We start from the raw sequence: 27,755 nt of genomic DNA, 5'->3' as shown, positions 1-27,755 counted from the left end.
CAGAATCAGGCTAAGGCTAAGCTTAAGGATCAGTAGCAATCAGTATTGGTGGAGTTTGGTTTGGGGTTGAAGACAGGGTTAAGATTCAGGGTACAGGATGGGGCACCTGGGTGGCTCAGTCGGTTGATTTGACTGACTCTTGATTTCAGCTTAAGTCAAGATCCCAGGGTCGTAGGATGAAGCCCTGAGTGGGGCTCTGTGCTGGGCATGAAGCCTGCTTAAGATTCTCTCTCCCTCTCCCTTGTCTCTCTCTCTCTCTCTCTCTCTCTCTCTCTCTCTCGTTGAAAAAAAAAATTTCAGGTAAAGGTGACAACCAGCCTAGTGTTTGGGTTATGGCTATGGTTGGGGTTAGGGCTGAGTACACAGGACCTGGGTAAAGACTGGGTATAGAGTTAAGACAGCTAGAATCAAAATCAGGGCTAGGATTGTAGCTAAAATCAGGGCTGGATTTGGATCTAGGGCTGGATTGGGACTGACACAGAGATCAAGGTCAGCGTGAATCTCTGCTTAGGACCAGGATTAAGGTTCAGACTTGTGATATAAGTGGGTCATAATCATCAGACTTACTTAACAGTAGTATCAGGGCCAAGGTCATTAGAGAGAGAATTAGGCCAAGACAGTGTTGGGTTCAAGGACAAATTCAAGTTTGGGTTTATACCAGAAACAGAGCTAGGGATTTACCTGAGGTCAGAGTCAGGTTAGGTCAAAGGTAGAATTGAGACTAAGATTGGGGTAAGATTACCTTTAAATGTTCACTCAGCTTTTGGCACGATGTGAGTTGGGTCCTAATATGAGAAGACATTGTACTACCATTGGAGATGGATATGTGAATTGAAGATTCAGGAATTTTAATGTTGGGGTCTTGTCAGCTTTCTGTATGAGAAGGTAGGTTGGGCATGGTAGGTAGTAAGGTAACTTTAGCTGCTGTAACAAATAAACCCTGACATCTCAATGGCTTAGGACAACAGCAGGTTAGCTCCTGCTCACACAACAGTACAATGTGGGCTCAAAGTAGATGTCCATTTATAGGCTCCACCATCACCAATGCGTGCTGCCCAAGGAAGGGGAAGGAGAAGGTGGAGAAGCCTTCCTAACTTCTTTCTGTCACCTCTGCTAATCTTCTATCTGCGAACACTAATCACTTGCCCCTTACCAGTGATACAGAAGAGGACCCTGGGAGGAGTAGAGTGGAGTAACAGCCCTAGAATTGATGGAGAGAAATATGCGTGGACAGTCTTCAGCCCTGGTGTTGGAGGGCTGAGAAGGGGCATGGCCAAAAATCCAGGTAGATGGCAGAGACTGAGAAGGCAGAGAAACTCAGTGTCGGAGAGAAACAGAGACCCCAGAGAGGAGGGGAGAAGTCAGAGAGAGGGACAAGAGACGCAGAGAAAGGACAGAGACACACAAGAGAGGCAGAGCCAGAGAGATGGGGGATAGAAACCCAGAGAGAGCAGGACAGACGTATCATGAGGGGGTGAGTAGAGACCCAGAGAAAGAGAAAAAGAGAAGCGAAAATACAGAAATCCAGGGAAGGTGGCTGGGGGCAGACCCCAGAAGCCCCCTCCTCACCTTCCCTGGATCTACCTTTCACTCCTCTCTTCACTCAGCGATGAATGACCTCCCACTCTGGGTCCTTCCAAGTGATACCGATATGTAGTTCATTTGTTGATTTTAGTAAATGAACTGTCATTTCCCTTTTCTTTCCTTTTTTTTTTTTTTTTAAAGTTTTGTATCTTAGAGGCAGGAGGGAGTCTGCCCAATTCTGACCACCCCCCTTTAAAAACAAAACAAAACAATCATAACGCTTTCCTCTCTTGCTATAGATTCCAGAGATTGGGTGGAACTTTGAGGATGAAGGTAGAAAACAAGCGGCCTTTGGTGAGGGGTATCCCCACATCACCCCAGGTGCCTTTGGCTCTTTTCTCCCCACCGGAAGATTGATCCCTGGAGACGTTTTTCAAATACAGATCACTTGCGGACCAAGAGGGGGTGGGCAGAGGTCTCTGGGTCGGCTTCTGCCTACCCCGCGAGGCCCAGAGATTCATGTGTCCGTAGGGCAAGATGTACTTCGCCAACCTCCCATGGCAAGACCTTTTTGCGGGCAAATAAAGTCTCCAGGACCCACACCCTTCCACAACCTAGTGACTGCTCCAGGCCAGGTGCTAGAAGGGGGGCGGTGCTGGAGTCGGTGGGGGAGAAGGCGTGGCTAGAGCGGGAAGAGAGGGAGGCGTGGTGTGCTGTGGGAGGACTTCGGCACACCCAGCCGTGGAATTGACAGATGGGCGTGGCTTAATGGCCTCACGCCTGGGATTGGAGGGTTGAGGCGTGACCACACAATGTTGGGCGTGGCTAAGGGAAGCAGGCTTCCGGGAGAGGGAAGGTAGCTGTCGCTGTTTAGCCCTGGGATTGGAGGGCTGGGGAGAGGGCGTGGTTCCGGAACCCGGGCCTGCGCGGGCGTCTGAGAGTGGATGCCAGGGTTAACCTTGTAACTAGCCCTGGGGACAGAAGACGCGGAAAGTATCGACGCAGGTCCTCCAAGCGCTCAGGAGTACACGGGTTGGCAAACATAACACCCAGAGGAGGCACAGTGAAGTTGATGGAATGTCACCCAGCAGACACTGTGGAATGACGCACTAGATCGAATAGGCTGCCCTTGAGGAGCCCCTTGCCACGGGCTGGGTGACCCCCGACATGCTCCATCTCCTTGAATCCTCCCTCACAAAGCCTTATGAGGTGGAAGCTGTGATTGCCTCCATTCTACAGACAAGGAAAAGGAGACACAGAGACGCTAAGTAATTTGCCCGAAATCGTCCAGCTAGTGAGCCGTGAGCAAGAGTTGAAGCCATGCCACCTTCCCGAGCCTATGCTCTCATTTACTAAAGCTCAAATACTCCCACGGACCCCAGGAGCAGACACAAGGTAACAAACAACAAACGCACACAACGCACACCCTGACTGGATCCTCTCCCCGTGCCCACCTTGCCAGCTGTGGGACTCCACAACCCAGCCTCCCCGCCTCCCAAGCCTGGGGTCCTCACCTGACCCAGCAATGACAATCCTTGCTTTATTTACCCAGCTTTCTTGGCGCGGCTGGGGTCAAATAACCAAAGTTGCTAGCCACTGAGCCTGAGACCCTTGGAAAGACCTAGCATGGATTTCAGAGTGTCTTTGCCCCCTAAGCTTGAGTTAACTTGGAGGGAGTCCTGGCCTAATAGCTAAGAAGAGAGACTCCGGGTTTGTCACCCTTCCTTTGTCATTGGCTACCTGTGGGATCATGGAAAAGGCAGCCCTCTCTCGTTCTCTCTTTCCCATCTATACCATGGGGGATCATCAAGGACCTTCCGTCTTGGATTGTGGCAAATACTGTGCTATCCGTTTATAAAGTACTTAGAACACAGCCTGACACAGACTAAGGGCTCTGTAGGTGCTAGTTATTAGTAGATGTGAGTCTCCATTTCTCTGTCCAAGGGGTGCGACAAACCAGATAGTCTGAACCTGAGCATTCATTGAACCCCCCGAAATTGCACACAAAATTGCATGTGTTTACATACAACTTTTATTAGATTCCCCAGTGGGTCCCCAAAATGGTAAGAGAAGTCCACAGGAAGGCACAAAAAGGTGTCTTTCTCTATAGCAAGGGACCCCCAATCACATCACCCTGTCCTGACACCAGGCTTCCCATGTAAAATCCACACTACCCATCCCGGTCTGCAGCGTCCCACTCCACTGGCCAACCCATCAGCCTGACCTTGAGGGGACTCGGATTCAGCCTTGCTGGCTCTCCTTGCCACCCCCCACCCCCCATCCCTGGCCCTCTCTCTGCTCATCAAACACACCAAATTCTGTCTGGCCTCAGGGACTTTTTACATTTGCTTTTCCTCTTCTTTCCAACTCAGCTTCCTACCTAAAATAGCCACACAACTCACCTCACCCCTCCCCAGAGTCTCTCATGAATATCCCCTTTTAGCGCCTAACGCTCTTCATTCATTGCTTCCAACATGACTTTATAAAGCGGACGTGTCAGGTGCTCTTTCAGGCAACAGACACAGCAGTAAACAAGACAAAGTCGCTGCCTTCATGGGGGGCTGACCCTCTGAACCTCTTAACTGTTTATTTGCTGGTCTATTGTCTTCCTCCACCACCCCACCCCCAAATAAAATGTTTACTCCCTGAGAACCAGAAGCATTCCTGTCTCCTGCTCTCTAACACACTTTTTTTAAATGTTAAAATGTATCCTAAACAGGATCTGCATACAGCCTCCATGTGTGTTCCAGACATTCCTTGGTAATTACAAAGGGGGGAAGGTATTTATACAGTGGTGAGATCATACGTCTCATCTGACTCTGTACTGACACCGTGGGAACCTGCTTGGGAGTCTCTCTCTGCCCCCCCCCCCACTTGCATTCTCTCTCTCTCTCTCAAAAATAATAAACAAACTTTAAAAACATATGTATATATATGCTTGAATTTCAAATTTGAACGTGCGAAGTTTGAACACTTGAAATTTGAACGTTTGATAGTATTAAGAAATTATGATTAATATTTAGACATCCTATTGTGTGGCTGTACGTCAAAAACAATCTTATTTAGAGCCGCATACTCTAGTGTGAGTAGTCGAAATGATCTTATGGCTGGGATTTATTTCAAATAATCTAGCAGATGCAGGAAGAGAGATGAAACGAGAATGGCCATGTGGCAATAACAGCGGAGCCTGGGTGACAGGTATGTGAGGCTTCAGTAAACCACTTGTGTACGTATTAATCTGCTCAGGCTGAGATAACAAAACTCCCTAGACTGGGTAGATTAGATCACATACATCTATTTTCTCCTAGTTCTGCAAGTCCAAGAACAGGGTTCTCGCCGTGTCCTCACACAGACTTCCCTTCGTGCTGGTGGAGAGGGAGAAAGAAACAGAGAGAGAGTGCGCGCTGGTGTTTCTTCCTCTCTAAGGACACCACTTTCAATAGATTGGGGTCCCACTCTTATGTTCTCCCTTAACCGTAATCACCTCCCCCAAGACCCCATCTCCAAATACCATCCCCTGATGGTTAGGGCTTCACCATATGAGTAGGACGGGAAGGGAACCACAGTTCAGTCCATAACAGCGTGTGTTTGAAATTTTCCATGATAAGAAGTTCTTCAGGAGAATTCTCAAATGCCAGTGTGCATCAGAATCGCCCTGAGTGCTGGTTTAAAATGCGGCTACTTGGGGGGGGGGGGAGGGGGGACGGGGGGGGAGTGCCTGGCTAGGCAGCTGGTAGAGCGTGTGTGTGACTCTTGATTTCAGCGTCGTGAGTTCCATCCCCATGTTGGGTGTGGAGCCTACTTAAAAAAATAAAATGAAATCTAAAGTGCAGCTACTTAGAGACTCATCCTCAGAAACATCTGATTCTCTGGTGTGGGGCCCAGAGGCTGCACGTTTAACGAGCTCCCCAAGCTCTCCTGATGACCCTTGGACCATCATCACCCTACTTCACTCCCAACCTCGGAAAAATAGTGCCAAGTACAGAAATCCAGGAGTTAGGGTGCAACGCAGTCCCTCTGAGTGCAAGAGGTCAGTGGACTCTGGGGAGTGAGTCCCAGCCATGCTTCATGTAAACCTCCACTGTTAATCCAAACACATTCCAGCCATCTTGTCATTTCATCCATAGATTCCAGAAGGTATCTTTAAAAACAAGGGCTTTTTAGAGGCACCTGGCTGGTTCCCTCAGAAGAGCATATGACTCTTGGTCTTGAGGTCATGAGTTCAAGGCCCACATTGGGTGTAGAGATTACTGAAATAAATTAAAAAAAAAAAAACTTAAATAAGGGCGTTTAAAAACATCACTAAAATACAATTATCACATCTATTTTTAAAATTTTTTTAAAATGTTTATTTATTCTCGATAGAGTGAGAGTGGGGGAGGGGCAGAGAGCGAGAGACAAAGAATCCCCAGCAGGCTCCAGACTCTGAGCTGTCAGCGCAGAACCTGACATGGGGCTCGAACTCACAAACCACGAGATCATGACCTGAGCCAAAGTCGGACGTTTAACTGACTGAGCCACCCAGGCGCCCCACACCTAAATTTTTTTTTAGAATAATTCCTAACATCACTTAAAACTCCTATGTCACCCAGTGTGTTTGAACATATGAGAGGAGTTTTTACTCTTATGGTGAGGATTCCATGGTGGGAAATTAAGCCAACAACAACAGATGGCAATTATTCAATCTCATGAAAACAAAAAGTTATCAGAGAAAATAAATGTAATCATAGCACACTATAAGGCTCAGCTGGGGACAGGATTTTACTTAGTCATAATAATACAGACATGAATATTGATCTAATAATAAATTGCAAAGCGATTCTACAGTGAGGAAGGAGAGAGGACGTGAAGTCAATAGATAATGTGAAATAGAAACATAAGAAGTAGAGATTTAAACATGTTATCCAGAATCCTGGAAGTAAAATACCAAAAGAAACAGTTACAAGATTTCAAAGTGGTGGGGCGCCTGGGTGGCTCAGTCAGTTAAGCTTCTGACTTAGGCTCGGGTCTTGATCTCTCGGTTTGTGACTTCGAGCCCTGCCTGGGGCTCTGTGCTGACCTCTCAGAGCCAGGAGCCTGCTTCGGATTCTGTGTCTCCCTCTCTCTCTGCCCCTCCCTTGCTCACACTCTGTCTCTCTCTCAAAAAAAAAAAAAAAAAAAAAAAAAAGGTTTCAAAGTGGTTTGATAAGAATAAAAATTAAATAAATTAAAAAAAAAAAAGAATTGACATTAAATGCACTAGGGGTCCTTATCATGGAGTGTCCATAGTCTCAGAAGGGTGGCGGTCCTTGGGCCATAGGGTTTTGTGTTTGTGTATGTTTTGTTCAAAGAAGTGGGGTGCTGGAGTGGTGCCTGAGTGGCTCAAACAACAGACTCTTGGTTTCCGCTCAGATCATGATCTCATGGTAGTGAGATCAAGCCCTGAGTCAGGCTCCACACTCAGCCTGGGTCTGGAATCTGCTTGGGATTCTCTCTCTCCCTGTCTCTCTGTCCCTTCCCCCACCCCATGCACACACGCCTCTCTCTCTCTCTCAAAGATAAATAAACTTAAAAAAGAAAAAGAAGCGGGTGCTGGACTCTGGAGGTTCTCTGAGATGAGGCAGTGGGGGGAAGGTGGAGGCAGAGCCACTAGGATTTATAAAGAGCCTAGCACAAGTTCAGGGAGCTCTCATCACCCCCCCCACCCCCGCTGCCAAAGGAAACTCAGGACCCCCCAGGGAAAGCCAGACTATTGTCCCCAAAGGAAACAGAGGGCACGTTCCATTGGAGTTGTTTCAGCAGCTGAATGAGGAGGCTATTTACAAAGGTATAGCCAACCACCAAGAGGACGGTGCAATATCCTGGGTCAGGTAACCTTGGGGAGCCGTGACCACCCCAGGCTGGGAGCTGTGAGGAGGGGGAATGCGACCAGGACCCAGAGATAGGGAAGGGTCTTCGAGGGGCTTGGGCAAGAGCTGATGCCTTGACCTGTCTCTCCCTTCAATTCCTCCCTTGTCTTGGAGGGAGAGGGGAGGCAGGCATTGGCCGAACCCGACGGGAAGGGGAAGCAGGATCCCATTGATGCACCCCGATCAGAGGTGGGAGAAGAAGGGCAGAAGTGGATCTGACACGGGCAAATGGAAATTGACCACAGCAGGGGAGCTGAGGGACAGACCAGTGAGTCAGATTCTGCGCGCAACTGAAAGGGAGGATGGTGATAGCCAGGCCCTTGGCTACGGGGAACCTCCCCCCTGCCTCCCCTTACAGACGCCCGGATCTCTTCCCCGGTCCTCTCCAAGTGTTTCTCCTCACCACCCGCGTTCCTCCTCCTTCTGAAATGCTTCCCTGGTGAGGAAGGTGGTTCCTGGAAATAGCGAAGGAGCCACACTGGACCAGAGAATACAAATGAGTCATCAGCATAAGAAAAGACACTCACCTTAGGGACCTTGGACAAGGGAATGAAACCAGTAACGATCTTTAGAAAAAATTGCAACCTGGAGAAGTCGTGGTCTGGCCATCATCTGAAAGCCAATATGTTGGAAAGTTTAGTTTTTTTCTGCTTCCGGTAATGGCAGGCTGAGTTATTTGCCTCAAGGGAAACGCTGGCATGTATAATGTTTAATCTCAGAAGCCCCGAGGAGAAAACAGTTTAACACTTTGTTACCACACCAATCAGGCAATTACCACATGACCCAGCAAGTTACGTTCTGGGCAGCTTCCCGGAGAAATGAAAATATACGTTCGTACGGGCAACTGGTACATGAATGGTCATGCATGGCAGCTTTGTACAGATGGTCAAAAATCAAAACCGATTCAGATGCCTTTCAGTAGGTGAACGGTTTTGAAGGCACCGGGGTTCGCCCATGCCCCAGACCACAACTCAGCAACAAGACGGAACGAACCATTGGCACATTCAACAACATGGATGAATTTCCAGAGAATTACGCTGTGTGAAAAAAGCCAATCTCTTGGGGCGCCTGGGTGGCTCAGTCGGTTAAGCATCCGACTTTGGCTCAGGTCATGATCTCACAGTTTGTGGGTTCGAGCCCCGCCGTCGGGCTCTGTGCTGACAGCTCAGAGCCTGGAGCCTGCTTCCGATCCTGTGTCTCCCTCCCTCTCTCTGCCCCTCCCCCGCTCGTGCTCTGTCTCTTTCTCTCTCAAAAATAAATAAAAACAATAAAAAAAAACCCTGCATAGAGCTAAACGCTCACACACACACACACACACAGATGAATTTAACGAAATGCAAACTCCAGATAAGATCAGCAGATTGTATCAACATCTACATCGCAGTTGTGGTATTATATTATGGCTTTGTAAAATATTATTAATCAGGCAAACTGAGCTAAGAGCGTGCAGGATTTCTATTATTTCTTACGACTGAAGGAGAGCCCCACAGTTTATCTCAAAACAGAAAGTTTTATTAACAGCATTCACGAGATGAAAACACAGACGGGATATAAACCTGCTAGAGTTTGCAGTAGAAACAGAGATGTGGGAAGAATTTACAGAAGGTGTTGTAACCTAAGGGTGTTTTCCTGGAGGACACAGTTGGGTTTCCTATCGTGGCCCCCCAGAGTCAAAGGCCCATTGCCTGGCCAAGACAGGAAGTAGACTGGAAGGCACCCCCCACATTAACCTGAGACCCCAAAGTGCCTTTCCGAGTTATGGCAAAAGCCAGATCTAAACCTGTCCCTGCCCCGACTCCAGGAGCAACCGCCTTGACACAGCAGAAGAGAATGACATTTTCAAAAGTCCTTTACAGAGGTGCCTGGGTGGCTCCGTCAGCTAAGTGTCCGGATTGATCTCAGCTCAGGTCCTGATCTCAGGGTTCCTGGGATCAAGCCCCACATCGGGCGCTGGGCTGACAGCACAGAACCTACTTGGGGTTCTCTGTCTCCCTCTCTCCCTGCCCCCCCCCACCCCGCTCAAAATCAATAAATATTTTAAAAACCTTTTAAGTTTATTTATTTATTTTGAGAGAGAGAGAGGGAGAAAGCACGAGCAGGGGAGGACCAGAGAGAGAAAGAGAGAATTCCAAGCAGTCTCCGTACTGCTCAGAGGCCGATACAGGGGCTCGAACCCACGAACGGAGAGATCATGACCCGAGCTGAAGTCAGACGTTCAATGGACTGAGCCACCCAGGCGCCCCTCAAAATAAATAAGCAGTTTTTAAAAAATCCCTTAGAAGTTGTTACCTCAGAATGACTCAGGGACAGGGATGCCTGGCTGGCTCAGTTGGAAAAGCATGCGACTCTTGGTCTCAGGGTCATGAGTTTGAATCCCACGTGAGATAGAGAGACTAAATAAATAAACCTTAAAAAAAAAAAAATGACTCAGGAACAGATTGAAACCCCTGGGACAGAGATCTGGGTGAGCCAAGGAACATCAAGGCAGAACTGGGTCTAAGGTGGCTCTGATTGGAAGTGTTGCCCCAGAGCCTGGCCAAAGCAAACACAGCCTCCGGTGGTGGCACATCCGTGTTGGGACTAGGGGAAATCCCACAAATCAGTAATCATCAGTCAGAAATAATCAGGTCACAAGGAAATACTACAACATCAAGAGCCAAGAGAACAGAACAGGTGAACTCAGGCTACAGGTTCTAGAATGATTAGACACTGATTTTAAAAGTTATGCTTATTACCATGTTGGAATAAGGGCACGCACGCTTGAGAATATCTGCCGATAATTAGGAAACGATCGAAAGTGACACTGTTTTCTGAAAGAGAACCAAAAAACCAGAAATGAAAAAGAGGAGCAATGAATTTAAAAATCAACAGGTGTGGGGCGCCTGGGTGGTTCAGTTGGTTGAGCATCTGACTTTAGCTCAGGTCATGATCTCCTGGTTCTTGAGTGCGAGCCCCGTGTGGGGCTCTGTGCTGACAGCTCAGAGCCCGGAGCCTGTTTCAGATTCTGTGTCTCCCTCTCTCTCTGCCCCTCCCCTCCCCTCCAAAATAAACATTAAAAAATTTTTTTAAATAAAATTAAATAAATAAAAATCAGCAGGTGTGTGTAACAGCAGGATGGGTAGAGCAGAAGAGAAAGCAAACGAAATTATCCAAGACATAGCACCAAGAGAGGTAAAAACAGAAAACACAGAGAAAGAGAGAGGTCGATAGATAATACAGGGAAAAGGTCTAACACGCACCCTTACTTCCAATCCTAGAAGGAGAGAAGAGGGAGGATAGGGCGGAAGTAGTATCTGTAGAATAGTTGAAAATTGTCCAGAACTGATCAAAGACATCAGATCACAACTTGAAGAAGCCAGCGAATCCAAAACAAGACAAACACAAATACACACGTTGAAAACTCGGAGTAAAAAGTTAAAAGCTTCCGGGTCAGGGGCGTGGGGGGAGGGGCAGGCTGGGGGGGTGGGGGGTGTAGATTACTTTCAGCAGAAGGCTGTTAAACTAGACGAGACTCCTGGACAGCACCAGCGGAAGTCACCAGAACGTGACATGAAATCTCCAATGTGATAAAAGGCTATAACTTCAAATGTAAAATTTCGCAACCTGCACAAGCAACTCCTAAAGGCTTAACGTTTTAAATTTTGCACCCGTAAAAGGCACTCCTGGTTCGGGGGCGCCTGGCTGGGTCAGTCAGAAGGGCACGCGACTCTTGATCTTGGGGTGGTGAGTTCAAGCCCTATGTTGGGTATCGTGACTATTTAAATTAATAAATAAAAACTTGAAAAAAAGAGGGTAGGTTTTACTAGTTTTGTCGGGCCATCATGACAAAATACTATTGACTGAGTGACTTAACAGAAACTTATTTTGGAGGCCACAAGCCCAAGACTACGGTCTGCGGGTTTCCAGACCTGAGGCTTCTCCCTGTGGCTTGCACATGGCCACCAGTGAGAACACAGTGGCCTCATATGGTCTCTCCTCTGTGTACCCATGTGTCTTGGGTCTCTTTTTTTTTTTTAATCTTTTAAAAATTATTTATTTCTGAGACAGAGACGGAGCATGAGCGGGGCAGGGGCAGGGAGAGAGGGAGACACAGAATCGGAAGCAGGCTCCAGGCTCCGAGCCGTCAGCACAGAGCCCGACGCGGGGCTCGAACTCACCGACCGTGAGATCATGGCCTGAGCCGAAGTTGGACGCTCAACCGACTGAGCCACCCAGGCGCCCCTCTTGTGTCTCTTTCTATGTCCTCATCTCTTCTTCTTCTTCTTCTTCTAGGACATCAGTCATAATTAGGTTAAGGCCCATCCTAGCAACCTGGTTTTCACTGGATCACCTCTTTAAAGGCCCTATCTCCTGATACAGTCACGTTCTGAAGTCACATAGTGAGAGTCAGACTCAGCGTCAGTCACATACTGAGAGTCAGGGCTTCAATATATGAATTTCGAGGGAACACAAATCCGTCCATAACCTAGGTAACCTAAAAAAGATTTTCAGACTACAAAATGAGTTCATGAGAGATGAGAGATGAGAGAGATGAGAGAGTTCATCACCACCAGACCATCATTAGGGAAAATTATGAAGGATATACTTTGGGCAGAATGCAACACCATCCCAGAGAGAAGGTCTGAGAATGTAAAAAAAAAATTAAAAAATAGAATAGTAATGTTGGGGTGCCTACTGGGTCAGTAAGTGGAGCATGATCTTGGGGTTGTGCGTTTGAGCCCCATATTGGGTGGGGAGATTACTTAAAAACGAATCTTAACTGAACTAAAAATAGCAGACGATAGTAATTCATACACTGGGAACAGATGAAGGGAACGCAAAGTGTTCTTAGGTCCTTGTATTATCCAGAAGCGGACGAAAGCGTAAATAGTGATTTCAATATGTTAACTATGCATTTGTAATTTCCAGGATGCCCAGTGAAGGAACAGAAACGGGGCACCTGCGTGGCTCAGTTGCCTTCTGCTCAGAACCCCACCCTCCCACTCTCCCTCTCAATCCACCCAAACCATGATGTCCCTTGAATACCTCCGTCATGCCCTGACCTCAGGGCCTTTGCACCGGCTGCTCCCTCTGAGACATTCTTCCCCCACGTATCTCTAAGACTCCCTCTCTCACCCCCTTTAAGTCTCTTCTCTAATGTTACCTCCTCCAAAAGATCTTCCCTGGCCGTTCTCTACCTGTATCCCACACCTTTTATTTTTTTTCTCTATAGCACATAGTCTTACCCAATACACTATCTATCATCTGTCTATCTTATTTGTTACCTGTAGAAAATTCCAGCTCCATGAAGGCAGGGGATTTCTGGATATTTTGCTCATCGCTAGATCTTTAGCAACTAGAACTGTGCCAGACACACATCAAGTGATCAGTAAATGTTTGTTGAATGAATGAGCAAATATTCTCCCCATCTCTCTGGGCCCCCACTGTCTGCATGCCTCAGCATAGCACTCCTCAGTAAATCTTTAGTGAGAGAGATTAAGCATAATGGCCAAAGGTCACTATATACCTGTGCTAATGACTTTACCTGTGTTCTCAGCTGTCATCCTCAAAAACAGCCCCAGGCGCCCCTGGGTGGCTCAGTCCGTTAAGCAATCCGCCAGCAAGCGATTTGGGTTCAGGTCATGATCTCACGGTTCGTGAGTTCGAGCCCCCACGTCAGGCTCTGTGCTGACAGTTCAGAGCCTGGAGCCTGCTTCATATTCTGGGTCTCCCTCACTCCCTGCCTCCTCCCCACTCGTGCTCTCTCTCTCAAATGCAAATAAACATTAAAAACATTAAAAAAAAAAACAAACCCAGTCCCATAGTAGAGGGTCTGCAATGGTCTCCCTTTTTGTTAAACAGGGGAGACAGAAGTCCAGAGAGGTGGCATGACTCCCTCAAAAGCACAGCTGTGAGTGGCAATGCCCAGATTTTACCCAGGCACTCTGGCTGCAGTGACCACACTCCCAATCACCAGGCGACATCACGTATTTTTCTTTTATACGTACATTAAAAAAATTTTTTTTAGCATTTATTTATTTTTGAGAGACAGAGAGACAAAGCATGAGCAGGGGAAGAGCAGAGAAAAAGGAAGACGAGAAAGAGGGAGACAGAGAATCGGAAGCAGGCTCCAGGCTCGGAGCTGTCAGCACAGAGCCCCACGCGGGGCTCAAACTCAGAACCGCGAGATCATGACCTGAGCCGAAGTCGGACGCTTAACTGACTGAGCCACGCAGGCATCCCCGTAGCATATTGTTCTTATGTTCTGTCTCCTGTCTCCATCTTTCTCTCCAAGAGTCTCTCTTTAACTTCCCTTGTGTTGGTCTCTGCACAAGTACTCCCCTCGGGTCCCTCTGGGAAGCCCTGCTGCCTCTCTCTGTGTGTCTCCCCCACTTTCTCGGGGTCCCCCTCCTCTTGACTCACGCGTGCCCCGCCCCGTCCTTCTCTGAACTTCCCAGGAGCTGTTTTCCCACCAGGCACCAGGTTGAGAGGGAAACTCACGAGTAAACAGGGCAGCCTTGGAGTCTGGTCCACTGAGAGTGGTGTGGCCATGGTGGGAGTGGAGGCTGGGATCGAGTAAACACCATGGCTGATGAATTTCTCATCAGTATCATCTCTGACTTTCCCTCAATACACAGCTCTGACCACTCCATGGAAGAAGGCTTGTCTGAAGAGGGATGTCCTTCAATTACTGATCCAGTAAAACACCACTGGGAGGGGGAGGCAGGGTAGCCATGTGCTAATAACAGTGTCCTAGAAAAACACGACCCTGGGGGCGGGGCGGGAGGGGGGAATAATAAGGTTAAAAAAAAAAAAAAGACTCGAAAGCAAGGGAATCTGAGAGTCTCCAAATGGTAGGTGCGATTATTAAGGGGAGTTCATGGAACCTCCAAACCCCCACTTCTCCATAGTCAACCTCACACATGCAGCGGATACCGTGGCTTCCAGGACTGGCACCGTGTCCCTACGTCTCCGTCCTGCAACGCACAGGGACTCCTATACCTGCTGGCGCGAAAGCTCCCAGCTGTGACTTTGTGGAAAGCACTTAGCACAGAGACCCCCACACTCACCCTGGTCCCTCCCTCCAGGAGCCTTGTTCTTCCACATGGCAGATTCTGGTCTCTTCCGCCTCAAGAGGGTCCATCGATGGCCGGCAGGTCTCTTGTGTTCTCCCTGTGAAAATCTATGTGGCTCAGCTACCCCCAACCTTCCCAGTTTTCCACTGCAGAATGCAGAGTGTCCCTACACCCGGGAGGTCCCTTTCTGCTCCTCTCCTAACCACTTTTGCAGACTTTCAGGGGAGTGGGTGGATGTCCTGAGTTCAGCTCCAGCCCCCATCCCATACTATCCATATAACCTTGGACAAGCCCCTCGGCCCCTCTGAGCCTCCCACTGCTTATCTGTAAAATGGGGCTGCCTTATAGGGTCTGGGGAGGATTCAAGAACCCAGGTAGCCCATCATGCTGACCCAAAGGAGATGCTCCGTAAATAAGTGCCCTTAAAATCATTGCCTTCTCTGTGTCTTAATTATCCTAGCTAACGTTTTCGGTTGGTTGGTTGTTTTTTTAGAGAGTGAGAGACAGTGTGAGTGCTGGGGAGAGGGAGAATAGGAAGCAGGCTCCACACCCAGCAAGAAGCCCTCCACGGAGCCAGACACGACAGGGGCAGGTGGCAGAACCATACGCGGAACCTGATGTGGGGCTCAATCTCACGAACAAGAGTCAGATGCCAACCTGACTCAGCCACCCAGGCAGCTCTCTAGCTAACATTTAATAAACATATCCAGGGGCGCCTGGGTGGCTCAGTCAGTTAAGCCTCCGACTCTGGCTCGGGTTGCGATCTCTTCAGGTCATGAGTTTGAGCCCCGCGTCGGGCTCTGTGTGGACAGCTCGGAGCCTGGAGCCGGCTTCAGATTCTCTCTCTCTCTCTCTCTCTCTCTCTCTACTCCTCCCCCCCCCCACCCCAGCCCTCTGACTGTCTCTCTCTTTCTCAAAAATAAAAATGAACATTTAAAAAATGGCATCTTTCGATAAATAAATAAATAAGTAAATAAATAAATAAATAAAACCCATCTCATCAGGCGGATACTAGCATCTCTGTGTAGACGTCCATGAATGAGACAGGAATAAACTGTGTGTTGTCTGGACAGTTGCCACCATTAGGCTGGGTGGTGGGGCTTCTAGAAATAGTGAACAACTCTGGAAAACAATATACGCGGTAATTGCGTTCCAAGAGGAGTCAGTGTATCTGAAAATATCGTGAAAGTGCTGGCGTTTATATACAAAACACAGCTAGGTTCTAGGCTTAGATCATCATAAATGGCTTTTTCTACACATGTGGGTGTCCAATAACACACTGGACAGTTAAATGGGGCCCAAAACAAATCTTGGTCATGTGGGTTGTTGAGCTATCCGGCATTCTCTGCTCACTAATTCCAGTCACACTTCCTTTTTTTTTTTTTTTTAACGTTTATTTATTTTTGAGAGAGAGAAAGAGACAGAATGCGAGCACGGGAGGGACCGAGAGAAAGGGAGACACAGAATCCGAAGCAGGCTCCAGGCTCCGAGCTGTCAGCACAGAGCCCGACGCGGGGCTCGAACTCACAAACTTCGAGATCGTAGCCTGAGCCGAAGCCAGACGCTTAACCAACTGAGCCACCCAGGCGCCCCTCCAGTCACTCTTCCAATCGCTGTGACAAACCCAAAGAGCCCCCAACCATTTCCAAAACATCCCCTAAAAGCGATCCATAGTCCGATGGCTTCTAGCCACCCCTGCTCGCTGGGCTGGCTTATCTTGGGATACTCGCTCTGTCCCTATCCCTCTTGCTGTCCCCAAATTTTAGGCTTCCATAGCTTGCGTTCCTCTTTCTGGAAGATTCTTCTCTGTGGTTTCAGCTTCTAGGTCACTTCCCTCAGCCCCGCCTCCCTTGGAGCACCCTCGCTATATGTAAGCGGGTATTTTGGGTCTATTGTTTTCTCATTTGCTGGCTGTCCCCCCAGTGGACTGGCAGCTCATGAAATGGGCACTAGGTAGCCATCACTGCTGAGTTTCCAGCATCCAAAACAAGGAGCCTCGGTGACTCTGCACTGAGTGGTCAAGGCAACAAATGGAGATGGTTAGTGGAGGAAGAATTCCCCGAGGTGACATGGGCAGGAGGCAAAGGCTTTTCCTGGCCCCCAAGTTCAGGTAGGATTTGTGACAACGCACAGGGCCATGAGGGGGCATTCTAAGTAAGGCTGTGCCATGCCAAGGTCCTCTGCCTGCTGCTTCTAAGATCAATTCCCAGTATTTCTAGAGTCACATGGGGCATGAATTCCAGTTATGCCGTTTCCCTACTGTGTGACCTTGAGTACATCCCTTAACCTCTCTGAGCCCCCTATCTTCCTCTATAAAATGCAAGTGATAACCACCTCCTTGAGTGGCTATGAGGCTCAAAACCTGTTTATAGATGTCACTTATAAAACACTGTGGTGTGCACTCAAAAAACATGTATTGAATATATGCTTCCCAGGCCCAGACGTGATGGAAAAATTAGCTTTTAACCCAAAAGAGCTAGGTGGAGTGCTTGCTTTGGGGTCCCGAAGACCTGGGTAAGAGCCCCAGCTCGGTCACTTGCATGCTCTGTGACTCTGGGCCGGTGCGTTTCCCCCTCTGAGCTTCAGGTAACTCATCTATCACATGGGGCCCATAACCGCAGTGAGAAGGAGATCAGATCGCGCAGGGAACTGTGCAGCATAGCGTGTGGTCCGTGGTAAGGGGCGGTTATTATAATCAGGAACGGGTCTGGAGTAAATGGAGGACCCCGGCCCGGGAGTAAAGGAGGAGGGGGGTGAGAGGGGCATTTGTGGACACGGAGCTTTATTGAATGGATAGAGAAACTGAGGCCAGGGGAAAGGAAAGGCCTTTCTGGAAGTCTCGAGGCACCCTGGAGGCAGAGCAAGGACCAGAGACCAGGGAAAGGGCCTCCTTCCTGATCTCTGTGGGGGATTACAGTCAGATGGAGTCGTGGGTAGGGAGTGGGCCCTTTAAATCCTAAGCTCCACCTTTGCTTAGAAGGGTCTTTGGGGGAGTATAAAAGGGGGTGCAGTTCCTCTCTGCTCCCTAAAAGCACCTGCTGCTCCTTCCCCCTGGTCTCCGCGGCCCTGGCCTCTCTCTAGCCACGCGTCACCTCTGCTGGAGAGCCATGCAGCTGCCTCCCTTCGACATGTGGAAGGACTACTTCAACCTGAGCCAGGTGGTGTTGGCGCTGATCCAGAGTGGGGGGCAGAGGCCAGAGGCCCCAGGGACCGGGGAGCCGAGACCTGGGCCCCCGCTGGAGCAGGCTCAGGGTCCGGGAGGGCCCGGGGCCAGCGGAGGCCTGGCCACCTTGTGCAATTTCTGCAAGCACAATGGGGAATCGCGTCACGTCTACTCGTCACACCAGCTGAAGACCCCAGACGGCGTGGTGATGTGCCCCATCCTGCGGCATTACGTGTGTCCCCTGTGCGGGGCCACCGGCGGCCAGGCACACACGCTCAAGTACTGCCCACTCAACGGTGGCCAGCAGTCTCTCTACCGCCGCAGCGGGCGCAACTCGGCCGGCCGCAAGGTCAAGCGCTGAGGACTGTGAGGTGCCCGCCCCCCACCCCCTCCTGGTTCAGTCCCTGCCAAGTCCCAGGGCCCTCCTCCTGACTCCCCCCGCCCTCTGGAACTCCTGGCCCCCCAGAAGGACATCCCTGCTGGATCCTGAAACAACAGAGGCTGTTAGGGGGCCAAGCCAGCCCTGCCCCTGGGACGTCTCGGCCACGGGGGTTCTGTCCTGGGGGTGTCTGTGGATTCTTGGTGCAGCAGGACCACTGCCTCTTGGGACCGCATGGCCTCGTGGCCCTTTGTGCGCCACCGTTCATGGATCTTTACTCCTCCTGGGGCTGCTGGTGACGCTAGCCCTGCCCCCCTCGACTTCTCAGCCCTCTGGTTCCATTCCTCGTGGGTTCTCGCATCCATGGACCTAGGGGACACCGTGTGCTCTCCCAGGCCAGCCCTCAGAATCTGGAGAGAGTGAACAAGACTGGTTTGGACACTCCCCACCCCCCCCCAAGAACATTCCAGATGGGATTCTGACTCGAGACCAGCCTTGTCCACCTTCTTCAGCCACCTGTAGAGCCACCGGTGCCTCATGGACCTCCCTGGACTGTTCCTTCCCTGGCCCAGCAGCCCATCCATCATCAGGAGCTGGGGGAAGGAGGGGACACAGGGGGGGCACCCTGTCTTCGAAGGCTTATCTGGGAGTGGAGAACCTTGTGGTGTGCTGACACCTTTCACCCCCCCCCCCACACCTTCTTGTTCATTCCATTTCACAGCACTCAACCCCCACCTGCAAATCACCAATGGGTGTTTTCCCCCAGCCCAAGGGCGTCTCTCCACTGCCTCCCACCCTTCAAATCCTGCTAGTTTGCTAAATGTCTTTTTTTTCTCCTGTTTTTTTTCATCCTCCAACACTTAAGTCAACAAGCTCCCCGAGAAGCATGGGGTTTTAAAAGTGCCCAGAAGGGAAAGGCAGGTGCCTAGATTTTATGTTAGGGGCGAAGTAAAGAAAGAGCCCAGGTCAGGTTTTAAGTTGCGTGGTTTTTGGCTCCTGGCTGGGGCCCTGGGGGGTTGAGCTCTAGCGAATAAAGAGCGTTTCTGGTTGTCTTTGAAATCACTGTTTGTCTTCTCACTGGAGGCTGGGGGAGGGAACCACGTCTGCCCCCAACGCAGGGAGGAAGAGCAGGAAGGGGTCCTGGGTTCCTCTCACGACGTATCCTCCCTCATGTCCTCTGACACAGGTCACCTATGGACTAGTCCCCACGTCCTGGCCTCCACCTTAACCCCAGATTCCCTTTCTTCATCCTTCCTGGGGCTCTGTCCAGGGGTCCCTCACCCGCCCCTCTAAACCACGGGTCTAAAAGGACCAACTTTGATGGTAGCTCTTAAACTTTGGGCTCCCAGACCCCCTTCGGAGAGGTGACAGAAAGTATGGCCCCTGCCCCTTAGAAAGGCACGTAGGCACAAAACATTGCCTGTAACATCAGGTGTCCTTTTATTCCACACGTTCACAGATATTTATTGATCACCTGCTTTGTGCCAGGCACCTTTCTAGGGGGTGTAGCAGTAAGCAACGCAGACAACACTCCTGCCCTCATGCGCCTGACTTTCTGGCGGGGGGGGGGGGGTGCACTGACGATTAATCAACAAATATCTCATGAAATGTCGGGTGGATAATGAGCGCTCCGCTGGGAAAGAAGGCAGGAAGAGAGAGACTGTTTCCTACAAAGCGGTCAGGAAAGGCTTCTCCGTGAAAGTGACATTTGAGCAAAACCCAAATGAAGGGGCGCCTGGGGGGCTCCGCCGGTTAAGCGTCTGACTTCAGCTCAGGTCATGATCTCACGGTTCACAGGTTCGAGCCCCCGCTGCGTAGAGCCTTCTTCCAATCCTCTGTCCCCCTCTCTCTCCGCCCCTCCCCCGCTTACATGCGCGCGCCCGCGCTCTCTCTCTCGCTCTCTCTCAAAAACAAACATTACCTGAGCTGAAGTCGGACCCTTCACCAACCGAGCCACCCAGGCACCTTTGCCCCCCCATTTGTATTCTGCATGTATCTGTGTCTGGACATAATCTACTGACGGCTGATTTCTTCCCTCATTGAACCTTCCCCGTTTTTATATTGTTACATTGTCTTAGCTTAATTTTAGTTGGGTTTTCTCCTCCATGCATTTAAATGATTCCCAACCGGTTCCCAGACGTCGGCTATGATTCCGGGGAGTTAACGCTGGAAACCGAAGGTGTTCCTTTCCACCCCCGGGGACCCGGCAGAATGGCTCCCACAAAGAAGGGTAGCGAGAAGGGCCCTTCTGCCATCAAGGAGGTGGGGTCCAGAGAACACACCAACATTCACAAGCGCATTCATGGAGTGGGTTTCAAGAAGGGAGCCCCTCTGGCCCTCGAGGAGATCTGGACATTCGCCACGAGGGAGATGGAAACTCCAGATGCGAGCTTTGACGCCAAGGCTCAACAAAGCTGTCTGGGCCAAAGGAAGAAGGAACGTTCCATCGTGTACCCGTGTGTGGCGGTCCAGAATACACAACGAGGATGGAGGTTCACCAGACCAGCTCTCTACGTTGGTTACCTATGCACCTGTCACCGCTCACAAAAAATCTCCAGACAGTTAATGTGGAGGAGAATTAGTCGCTGATTGTCAAATAAAGGTATAAAACTGAAAAAAAAAATAAAAATAACAATAAATTGAAAATAATAATAATTAAAGAAAAGATATTTGGGTTTTTAAAAAATTTTTTAACGTTTTATTTATTTTTGAGACAGGGAGAAACAGAGCATGAACAGGGGAGGGTCAGAGAGAGGGAGACAGAATCCAAAACAGGCTCCAGGCTCTGAGCTGTCAGCACAGAGCCTGACGCGGGGCTCGAACTCACGGACCGAGAGATCATGACCTGAGCCGAAGTCGGACGCTTAACCAACTGAGCCACCCAGGCGCCCCTAAAGAAAAGATATTTGTAAAAAAAAAAAAAAAAAAAAAAAAGTCAAGGGAGCAATGTACCTTGACCTCCATCTTCCGGCACCTCACCCCTGCAGGGCCCCGTGCACCTCTGCGGGTACAGCCTCGTCGTGATCTCCACACCAGATTTAGACCCAGCTCCCCACTTAGCCCAGACTCTCAATGAGTCACGGCATCCTGGCTGCCTCCCCTAGATGCCCAGGGGAAGGGGACGGCTGGGTGACACGCGGGTGTCCGGGGCAAGTCCCGGTTGGAGGTAATGGGGTCAGTGAGGACATGATGAGTATAAGGTGCTCCAAGGGTGTTACGGGTTGAGTTTTGTCCCCCCCCACCCCCAAAAAAGATGTGTTGACGTCCTAACCCTCAGCATTTCAGAATGTGACCTTCTCTGGAAACGCACGGTCGTCAGAGATGAAATGGATTCAGATGAGGTCCTACTGGAGTAGGGTGGGGGGCCTTAATCCAATATGACCGGTGTCCTTATAAGAAGAGGAAAGAGGGGCGCCTGGCTGGCTCAGTCCTCAGGGCATGCAACTCTTGATCTCGGGGTTGTGAGTTCGAGCCCCAGGTTGGGTATAGAGATTGCTTAAAAGATCAAATAAAATTTTAGAAAGGAAAAGGAAAGAGAGGTGCACACAGGGAGGACAGAGGCAGAGATTGGAGTAGTCCTGCTACAAGCCAAGGAAGGACCCGGGGCTGCCGGAAGCTCCAAGAGGCGAGGAAGGATCCTCCCCAGTGACTGCGGCACTACCAACAGCGTGGCTTCAGGATTTCCAGCTTCCAGAACTTGGAGAATACATTTGTGTTGTTTTAGGCCACCCAGTTAGTGGTATTGTTATGGGTGCCCTCGAAAACTGAGGCGTCCCTAAGAAACGAATACACCGGGCATCCAGGGGAGGCATCCAGAATGTTCTTGGTGCCAGGGGAGTCTGGGTTGAGAGGGGAGCTGGGTCTAAATCAGCTCTCACGATGGGGTGCCTGGATGGCGCAGTCGGTTAAGCGTCCGACTTCAACCAGGTCACGATCTCGCGGTCCGGGAGTTCGAGCCCCGCGTCAGGCTCTGGGCTGACGGCTCAGAGCCTGGAGCCTGTTTCCGATTCTGTGTCTCCCTCTCTCTCTGCCCCTCCCCCGTTCATGCTCTGTCTCTCTCTGTCCCAAAAATAAATAAACGTTGAAAAAAAAATTAAAAAAAAAATAAAAAAATAAAAAAAATAAATCAGCTCTCACGAGAAGGCTGGAGACAGGGAGCCACGGACAGCAGCGAGGCATACAGAGCTCTGCAGGTGTGGGTACATCGAGGCAGGCTCAAGAGGCCTGGCATCCCCCAGCACCTCCCCCGTCCCCCATGAACACAGAGACAAGGCAGCTGGGCAGATGCACAAACACACAAGGCAGCCCCCTGGGCTCAGAGCAGGCAGACAAGGGGCAGGGTGGGCTGGGAGAGCATCTGGAAAGTTCTGCTCAGGGGCCTTGTGCGCCCACTCTGTGCCTGCTAGAGCACAGCAGACGAGGAGACAAGAGGCTGCACTCCATGCAGAAGTACAAATGCTTAGAAGTGACCCCCCCCCCCCAGCACCACGCTGGGCTTAGGAGGGGCGGTTCTACACCCACTTAGAGCCAGGGAAGGAAAGTCACGTGCACCCAAGATGGCTCTAGAACCCCACAGAGTTCCCGTTGCCCCCTGAAGCGTACGAGCCTCAGGCCGAATTCCCTGAACCTCAGTTTCCCGCTGTGCGCATGGGTGCCTACCATTTTGGGGGTCTCGGAAATTGAATTTGTGCCCCGGTGGAGGTCCAGGGGTCCCCCGGTGAGGTGTGACTATAGGTTAAAGCTGATTTTTTGTTTTGGGGGGCGGGCAGATGAAGCAGAGAGAGAGGGAACGAGAGAGAATCCCAAGCAGGCTCTGCACTCCCAGCACAGAGCCTGACGCGGGGCTTGAACTCACGATCCGTGAGATCATGACCTGAGCCAAAATCAAGAGTTGGAGGCTTGACCAGTTGAGCCCCCCGGGCGCCCCTCTACCAGCCATTCTGACAAACACAAACCTTCCTCCCAGACCCCATGCTCATCAGGTACCACTGCCCACGAAATACCCACGCGGATGTCCCATCGTGTCCAAAACGGACATCCTGTCAGCTCTACCCCCCAGAACACACCCCACCATCTGACCGTCTTCCCCCCCGCCCCCCGGCCCACTGTTTCCTGATCCCCACCACAACCTCTCACCAGGACTAACGCAGTCACCTCCTCGCTAGTGTCCCCGCTTCCGCTCTTGACCTCCTAGAGTCCACTTCAAACCCCAACAAGAGTAACCCCGTTCCTCCTCAGCTCAGAGTCCTCCTGTGGCCCCTGTCTCACTAAGTAGAGGCCAGAGTCCTGGCCTCTGTCTCTCTGACCTCTTCTCCCCCGCCCCATGTTGTTATTGTTGTTTATTTATTTTGAAAGAGCGAGAGAGAGCGCGAGTTGGAGAGCGGCAGAGAAGGAGGGAGAGAGACAGAATCCCAAGCAGGCTCTGCACTGTCAGCATGGAACCCGATGCAGGGTTCACTGCGAAACTGGATGCAGGGCTTGAACTCACGAACTGTGAGATCGTGACCTGAGCTGAAGTCAGATGCTCAACCGACTGAGCCACCCCGGTGCCCTCCCTCCTTTTTTTTTTTTTTTTTTTTTTTTAAGGTCCTCACTGTTCCTTGAATGCTCTAGGAACTCTCATGCCTCAGGGCCTTTGCACTTACCCTTCCCCTACTTGGATTGCCCTTGCCCCAGATAGCCACACATTTTGTTCCTTGCCTCCTGCGGTCCTTGGCTTGTACATCACCTCCTCTGTGAGGTCTTCTCACCCTCTCACTCCTGATGTTTCTTTTTTTTTTTTAAGTTTATTGAGTTTGAGAAAGAGAGAGAGAAAGGGAGAGCATGAGCAGGGAAGGGGAAGAGAGAGAGAGGAAGAGGGAGAATCCCAAGCAGGCTCCATGCTCAGTGTGGAGCCCAGTGAGGGGCTCGAACTCACAAACCGTGAGATCATGACCTGAGCCGAGATCGAGTCGGGCGCTTAACTGACCGAGCCACCCAGGGGCCCCGTTCCTGATCTTTCTTACCCTGTTCTATTCCTCTTTCCTCCTCAACACCGACCAGCATCTAACAGGGTTTACCACTTACTTATTGATGACGCCTGTGGTTAAGATGGTCAGTTTGATGTATCCCCTTGATGAGGCTATAGTCCCCAGTTATTGAAACGTTAATCCTGGTGTTGCCACGAAGGCATTTGGTCGATGCGATTAAAGTCTATATTCAGTTCACTTTAAGTAAGGAAGATTATCCTGGATAATCGGGGTGGGCCTGATCCAATTAGTTGAAAGGTTTAGAGAGCAGAAACTTCCTCTCTCGAATTCAGTGCCTTTCACTTTTTTACTACAAACCACAATGAGAAATTCATTTCACGTCTTTTTTTTTTAATGTTTATTTATTTTTGAGACGGAGAGAGACAGAGCATGAACGGAAGAGGGTCAGAGAGAGGGAGACACAGAATCGGAAGCAGGTTCCGGGCTCCGAGCTGTCAGCACAGAGCCCGACACGGGGCTCGAACTCACGGACCGCGAGATCGTGACCTGAGCTGAAGTCGGACGCTCAACCGACTGGGCCACCCAGGCACCCCTTCGCGTCTTTTTCTTTAAAGCTTTTAAACATGTTTTTTACTTATTTTGAGGGGGGTGAGCAGAGAGAGAGGAGGAGAGAGAATCCCAAGCAGGCTCCACACTGTCAGTGCAGAGCCCAATGTGGGGCTTGAACTCACAAACCATGAGATCATGACCTGAGCTGAAATCAAGAGTCAGACACTCAACAACTGAGCCACCCAGGTGCCCCAAAATTCATTTCACATCCTTTTTTTTAATGTTTGTTTATTTTTTGAGAGAGTGTGAGCAGGGGAGGGGCAGAGAGAGAGGGAGACATAGAATCCAAAGGAGGCTCCAGGCTCTGAGCTGTCAGCACAGAGCCTGACGTGGGGCTCGAACCCATGAACTGCGGGATCATGACCTGAACCAAAGTTGGATGCTCAACTGACTGAGCCACCCAGGCGCCCCCCGAGATGTGTCTTAAGAACATCTGAAAATAACTAACAAACCAGAGTTCCTCCAAGCAATACTTACCCCACACAGCACATTCGGATATTTGGGTTCTTCAATGCTTGTGGCAACCCATTAAATATTTTTCAGGATCCACAGTTTAGAAAACATGCCTTAGAAAGGCTTCCCTGGGGTGCCTGGGTGGCTCAGTCAGTTGAGCGGCCGACTACTGGTTTGGGCTCAGGTCATGATCTCGCAGTTTGTGAGTTCGAGCCCCGAATCGAACTCCACGCTCACAGCTTGGAGCCTGCTTTGGAACTTCTGTCTCCTTCTCTCTGTCTCTCCCCGACTCGTGCTCCTGCTCTCTCTCTCTCTCAAAAATAAATAAATGTTTAAGAAGGAAAGAAAGAGAGAGGAAGGAAGGAAGGAAGGAAGGAAGGAAGGAAGGAAGGAAGGAAGGAAGGAAGGAAGGAAGATAAAGAAAAGCTTCTCTGTTCAACCAGCATCCCAGGGCCCTGGCTCTCTGACCTCCTACACCCACACCTACAGACCTCTATCTGCCTCCCCTCTGCCCATGGTTCCTTGTCTCCGGCCTCCTCATGAGCTCCAGACCTGATGTGGATCCACAGCCCCCCCCAACCCACTCTTCTCTGGTTCCACCAGCATCCTGGATGCCTCCTCTCGGTGCCTGGCGTGTTAGCTTTCCCAGCGCTGCCATACCACAGTACCACAAACCAGTGACTTAAAACGAAAGGTATTCTCCTAGTTCTGGAAGCTGGAGACCCGAAATCGAGCTGGTGGCAGTGCCGCAGTCCCTCCGAAGACGCTAGGGGAGGATCCTTCCTCGCCTCTTCCTCCGGCCTCCTTGCTTCCTTCCTTGCCTCTTGGAGTTTCTGGAAGCCCCCGGCCTGCCTTGGCTTGTGGTAGGATCACTCCCATCTCTGCCTCGGTCTTCCCTCCGTGCGTCTCTTTCCTCTTCGTATAAGGACACCGGTCATGTTTGATTAAGGGTCCCTCCTACTCAAGCATGGCCTTATCTCGACTAATTACATCTCCAATGACCCTATTTCCAAAGAAGGTCTCATTCTGAAGTCATGGGGCGGTTAGGACGTCCACATATCTTTCTGGGGGGACAAAGTGGAGCGCCTTACAACCACCTTGTCCTCACTGGCTCCACACCCCCGACAGGAACCTGGAGCAGAGGACCGGCTGTCACCTAGAGGGCTCCCTTCCCCTCCCCAGACTGACAGTCACACCCCCTGTACATGCTGCCTCTCAAATGTCTCCCAATTCATTTCTACCCTTCCCACCTTCCCCTGCCTAGTCTCCTCCACCTCTCTCCCTAGCTCCCTCCTGCCCCTGCCCCAGATTTCTCTGTTGAGTCTAGCCAACAGTCTTCCTCCTTCCCATAAGAGCGGGGGAGAGGGGTGTCTTTCTAAAGCACAAATCAGACCCTGTCCTTTCTTGCTCAGAACCTGCACTGAAGTTCCTTAATGTTGCCCACAAGGCCTGGTGTGGGCTGGCCCTGAGCTCTGGACCTCATGGGGCCCATGGCGGGACCTCATATAAACCCAGCCCTGGCGAAAGTCAGCTTGTTACTCACTGTGCACCTGCACCCACTCAGAGAAGTGCGACCCGAGAAAAATTCATCTCACTTCAACCTCATAGCCGATAACCTCCAAATATTGGGTCTATTTGTCTACATTTCCCCGGCCACTCACTCACTATTTCAATGCTTTTCTCCTTTGTTGTCCCTAACCTCGGAGCCTCCCTCTCACCTCAGACCCTGCTTCCTACTCTACTGAGACAACCGAAGGCACAGAAGAGAAAATTCACATGGCCCTGACATCACATCCTGCCTCCTGCCTGCCTCTGTGCCCTCCCCCTCCCACTATTTTCTGTAGACGACCAGCTCGCGCCCCTTAAACCACTCTCTACTTGCGCCCGCCCTGCCTGGTCAAGGCTCCAGCCACTCTCCCCTCTCTCCTCTGCACCATTAATCTCCCCTCTTGTGATTCATCCTGAATTGGGACACACCATACTTTTACAACTCCCGTCTTAAATAAACCTCTGGAAATCCCATGCCCCCTTCCAGATATACCCCTTTGCTGTGCTAGAAAGGATCATCTACACTGGTTCTCCCCAAACCCTCTCAACAAACACATAAGCAAACCCTCTCTTGAACCCATCCAATCAGACCACTGCCCCCACCGCATCACCAAAGTTGCCCTCTTCGAGATTACTAATGACTTCCAGATTGCTGGTCCCAATGGTCAGCTCTCAGGCTTATGGGCCTTGGGCTCTAGGCAGCATTTGGCATTGATTCCTTCCTTTGTCTTTGATTGACGCCCTTCGCTTGGCCTCCCGGACAGCAGACAGCCCTGGGTCTCCTCTCATTTTACTGATTCTTCAACTTCCTTTGCTGATGTCAGCCCTCCACCACTGGAGTGCCCCCACCTCAGGCCGGGGACTTCCGTCTACAGCTGTTCCCTCTCTAACCTCTCCCATTCTTGGGGATTTCGATTCATGTAGTAACTGACAACGCCTAAATTTATATCTCATGACCCAACCGCTCCCCTGACGTCCAGTCTCAAACATTCCAACTGCCTACCCCACATCTGTACTCGGTTGGGTAAAGGCCACCTCAAGTTTGGGGAAACCTGAACTCTTGATCCACTTGAATCCCTGCCCATCTTCCCTTCTGGTAGCTCCAGACTTCCTGTTGCTCAGACCAAAGACGATGGAGTCACCCTCAACTCCCCTCTTTCTCTCGTT

The 27,755-nt window shown here is 50.5% G+C and overlaps 1 protein-coding gene and 1 pseudogene across 1 annotated transcript; both read left to right on the top strand.

Moving 5' to 3' along the window:
• The first annotated feature begins 17,508 nt into the window (after window positions 1-17,508).
• Window positions 17,509-19,068, top strand: NANOS2 (nanos C2HC-type zinc finger 2). The gene has a single exon (XM_053210515.1). It carries the CDS (start codon window positions 17,575-17,577, stop codon window positions 17,989-17,991), a length of 417 nt encoding a protein of 138 aa, XP_053066490.1. The 5' UTR covers window positions 17,509-17,574; the 3' UTR covers window positions 17,992-19,068.
• Window positions 19,069-20,196: 1,128 nt separating this feature from the next.
• LOC106973640 (60S ribosomal protein L31-like) lies at window positions 20,197-20,591 on the top strand (annotated as a pseudogene).
• The last annotated feature ends 7,164 nt before the right edge of the window (window positions 20,592-27,755 follow it).

The sequence above is a fragment of the Acinonyx jubatus genome, chromosome E2, assembly GCF_027475565.1.
Source record: "Acinonyx jubatus isolate Ajub_Pintada_27869175 chromosome E2, VMU_Ajub_asm_v1.0, whole genome shotgun sequence".
Lineage (NCBI taxonomy): Eukaryota > Metazoa > Chordata > Mammalia > Carnivora > Felidae > Acinonyx > Acinonyx jubatus.
Note: the sequence above shows the minus strand (reverse complement) of the source record. Positions and strands in the feature narration are given on the sequence as shown.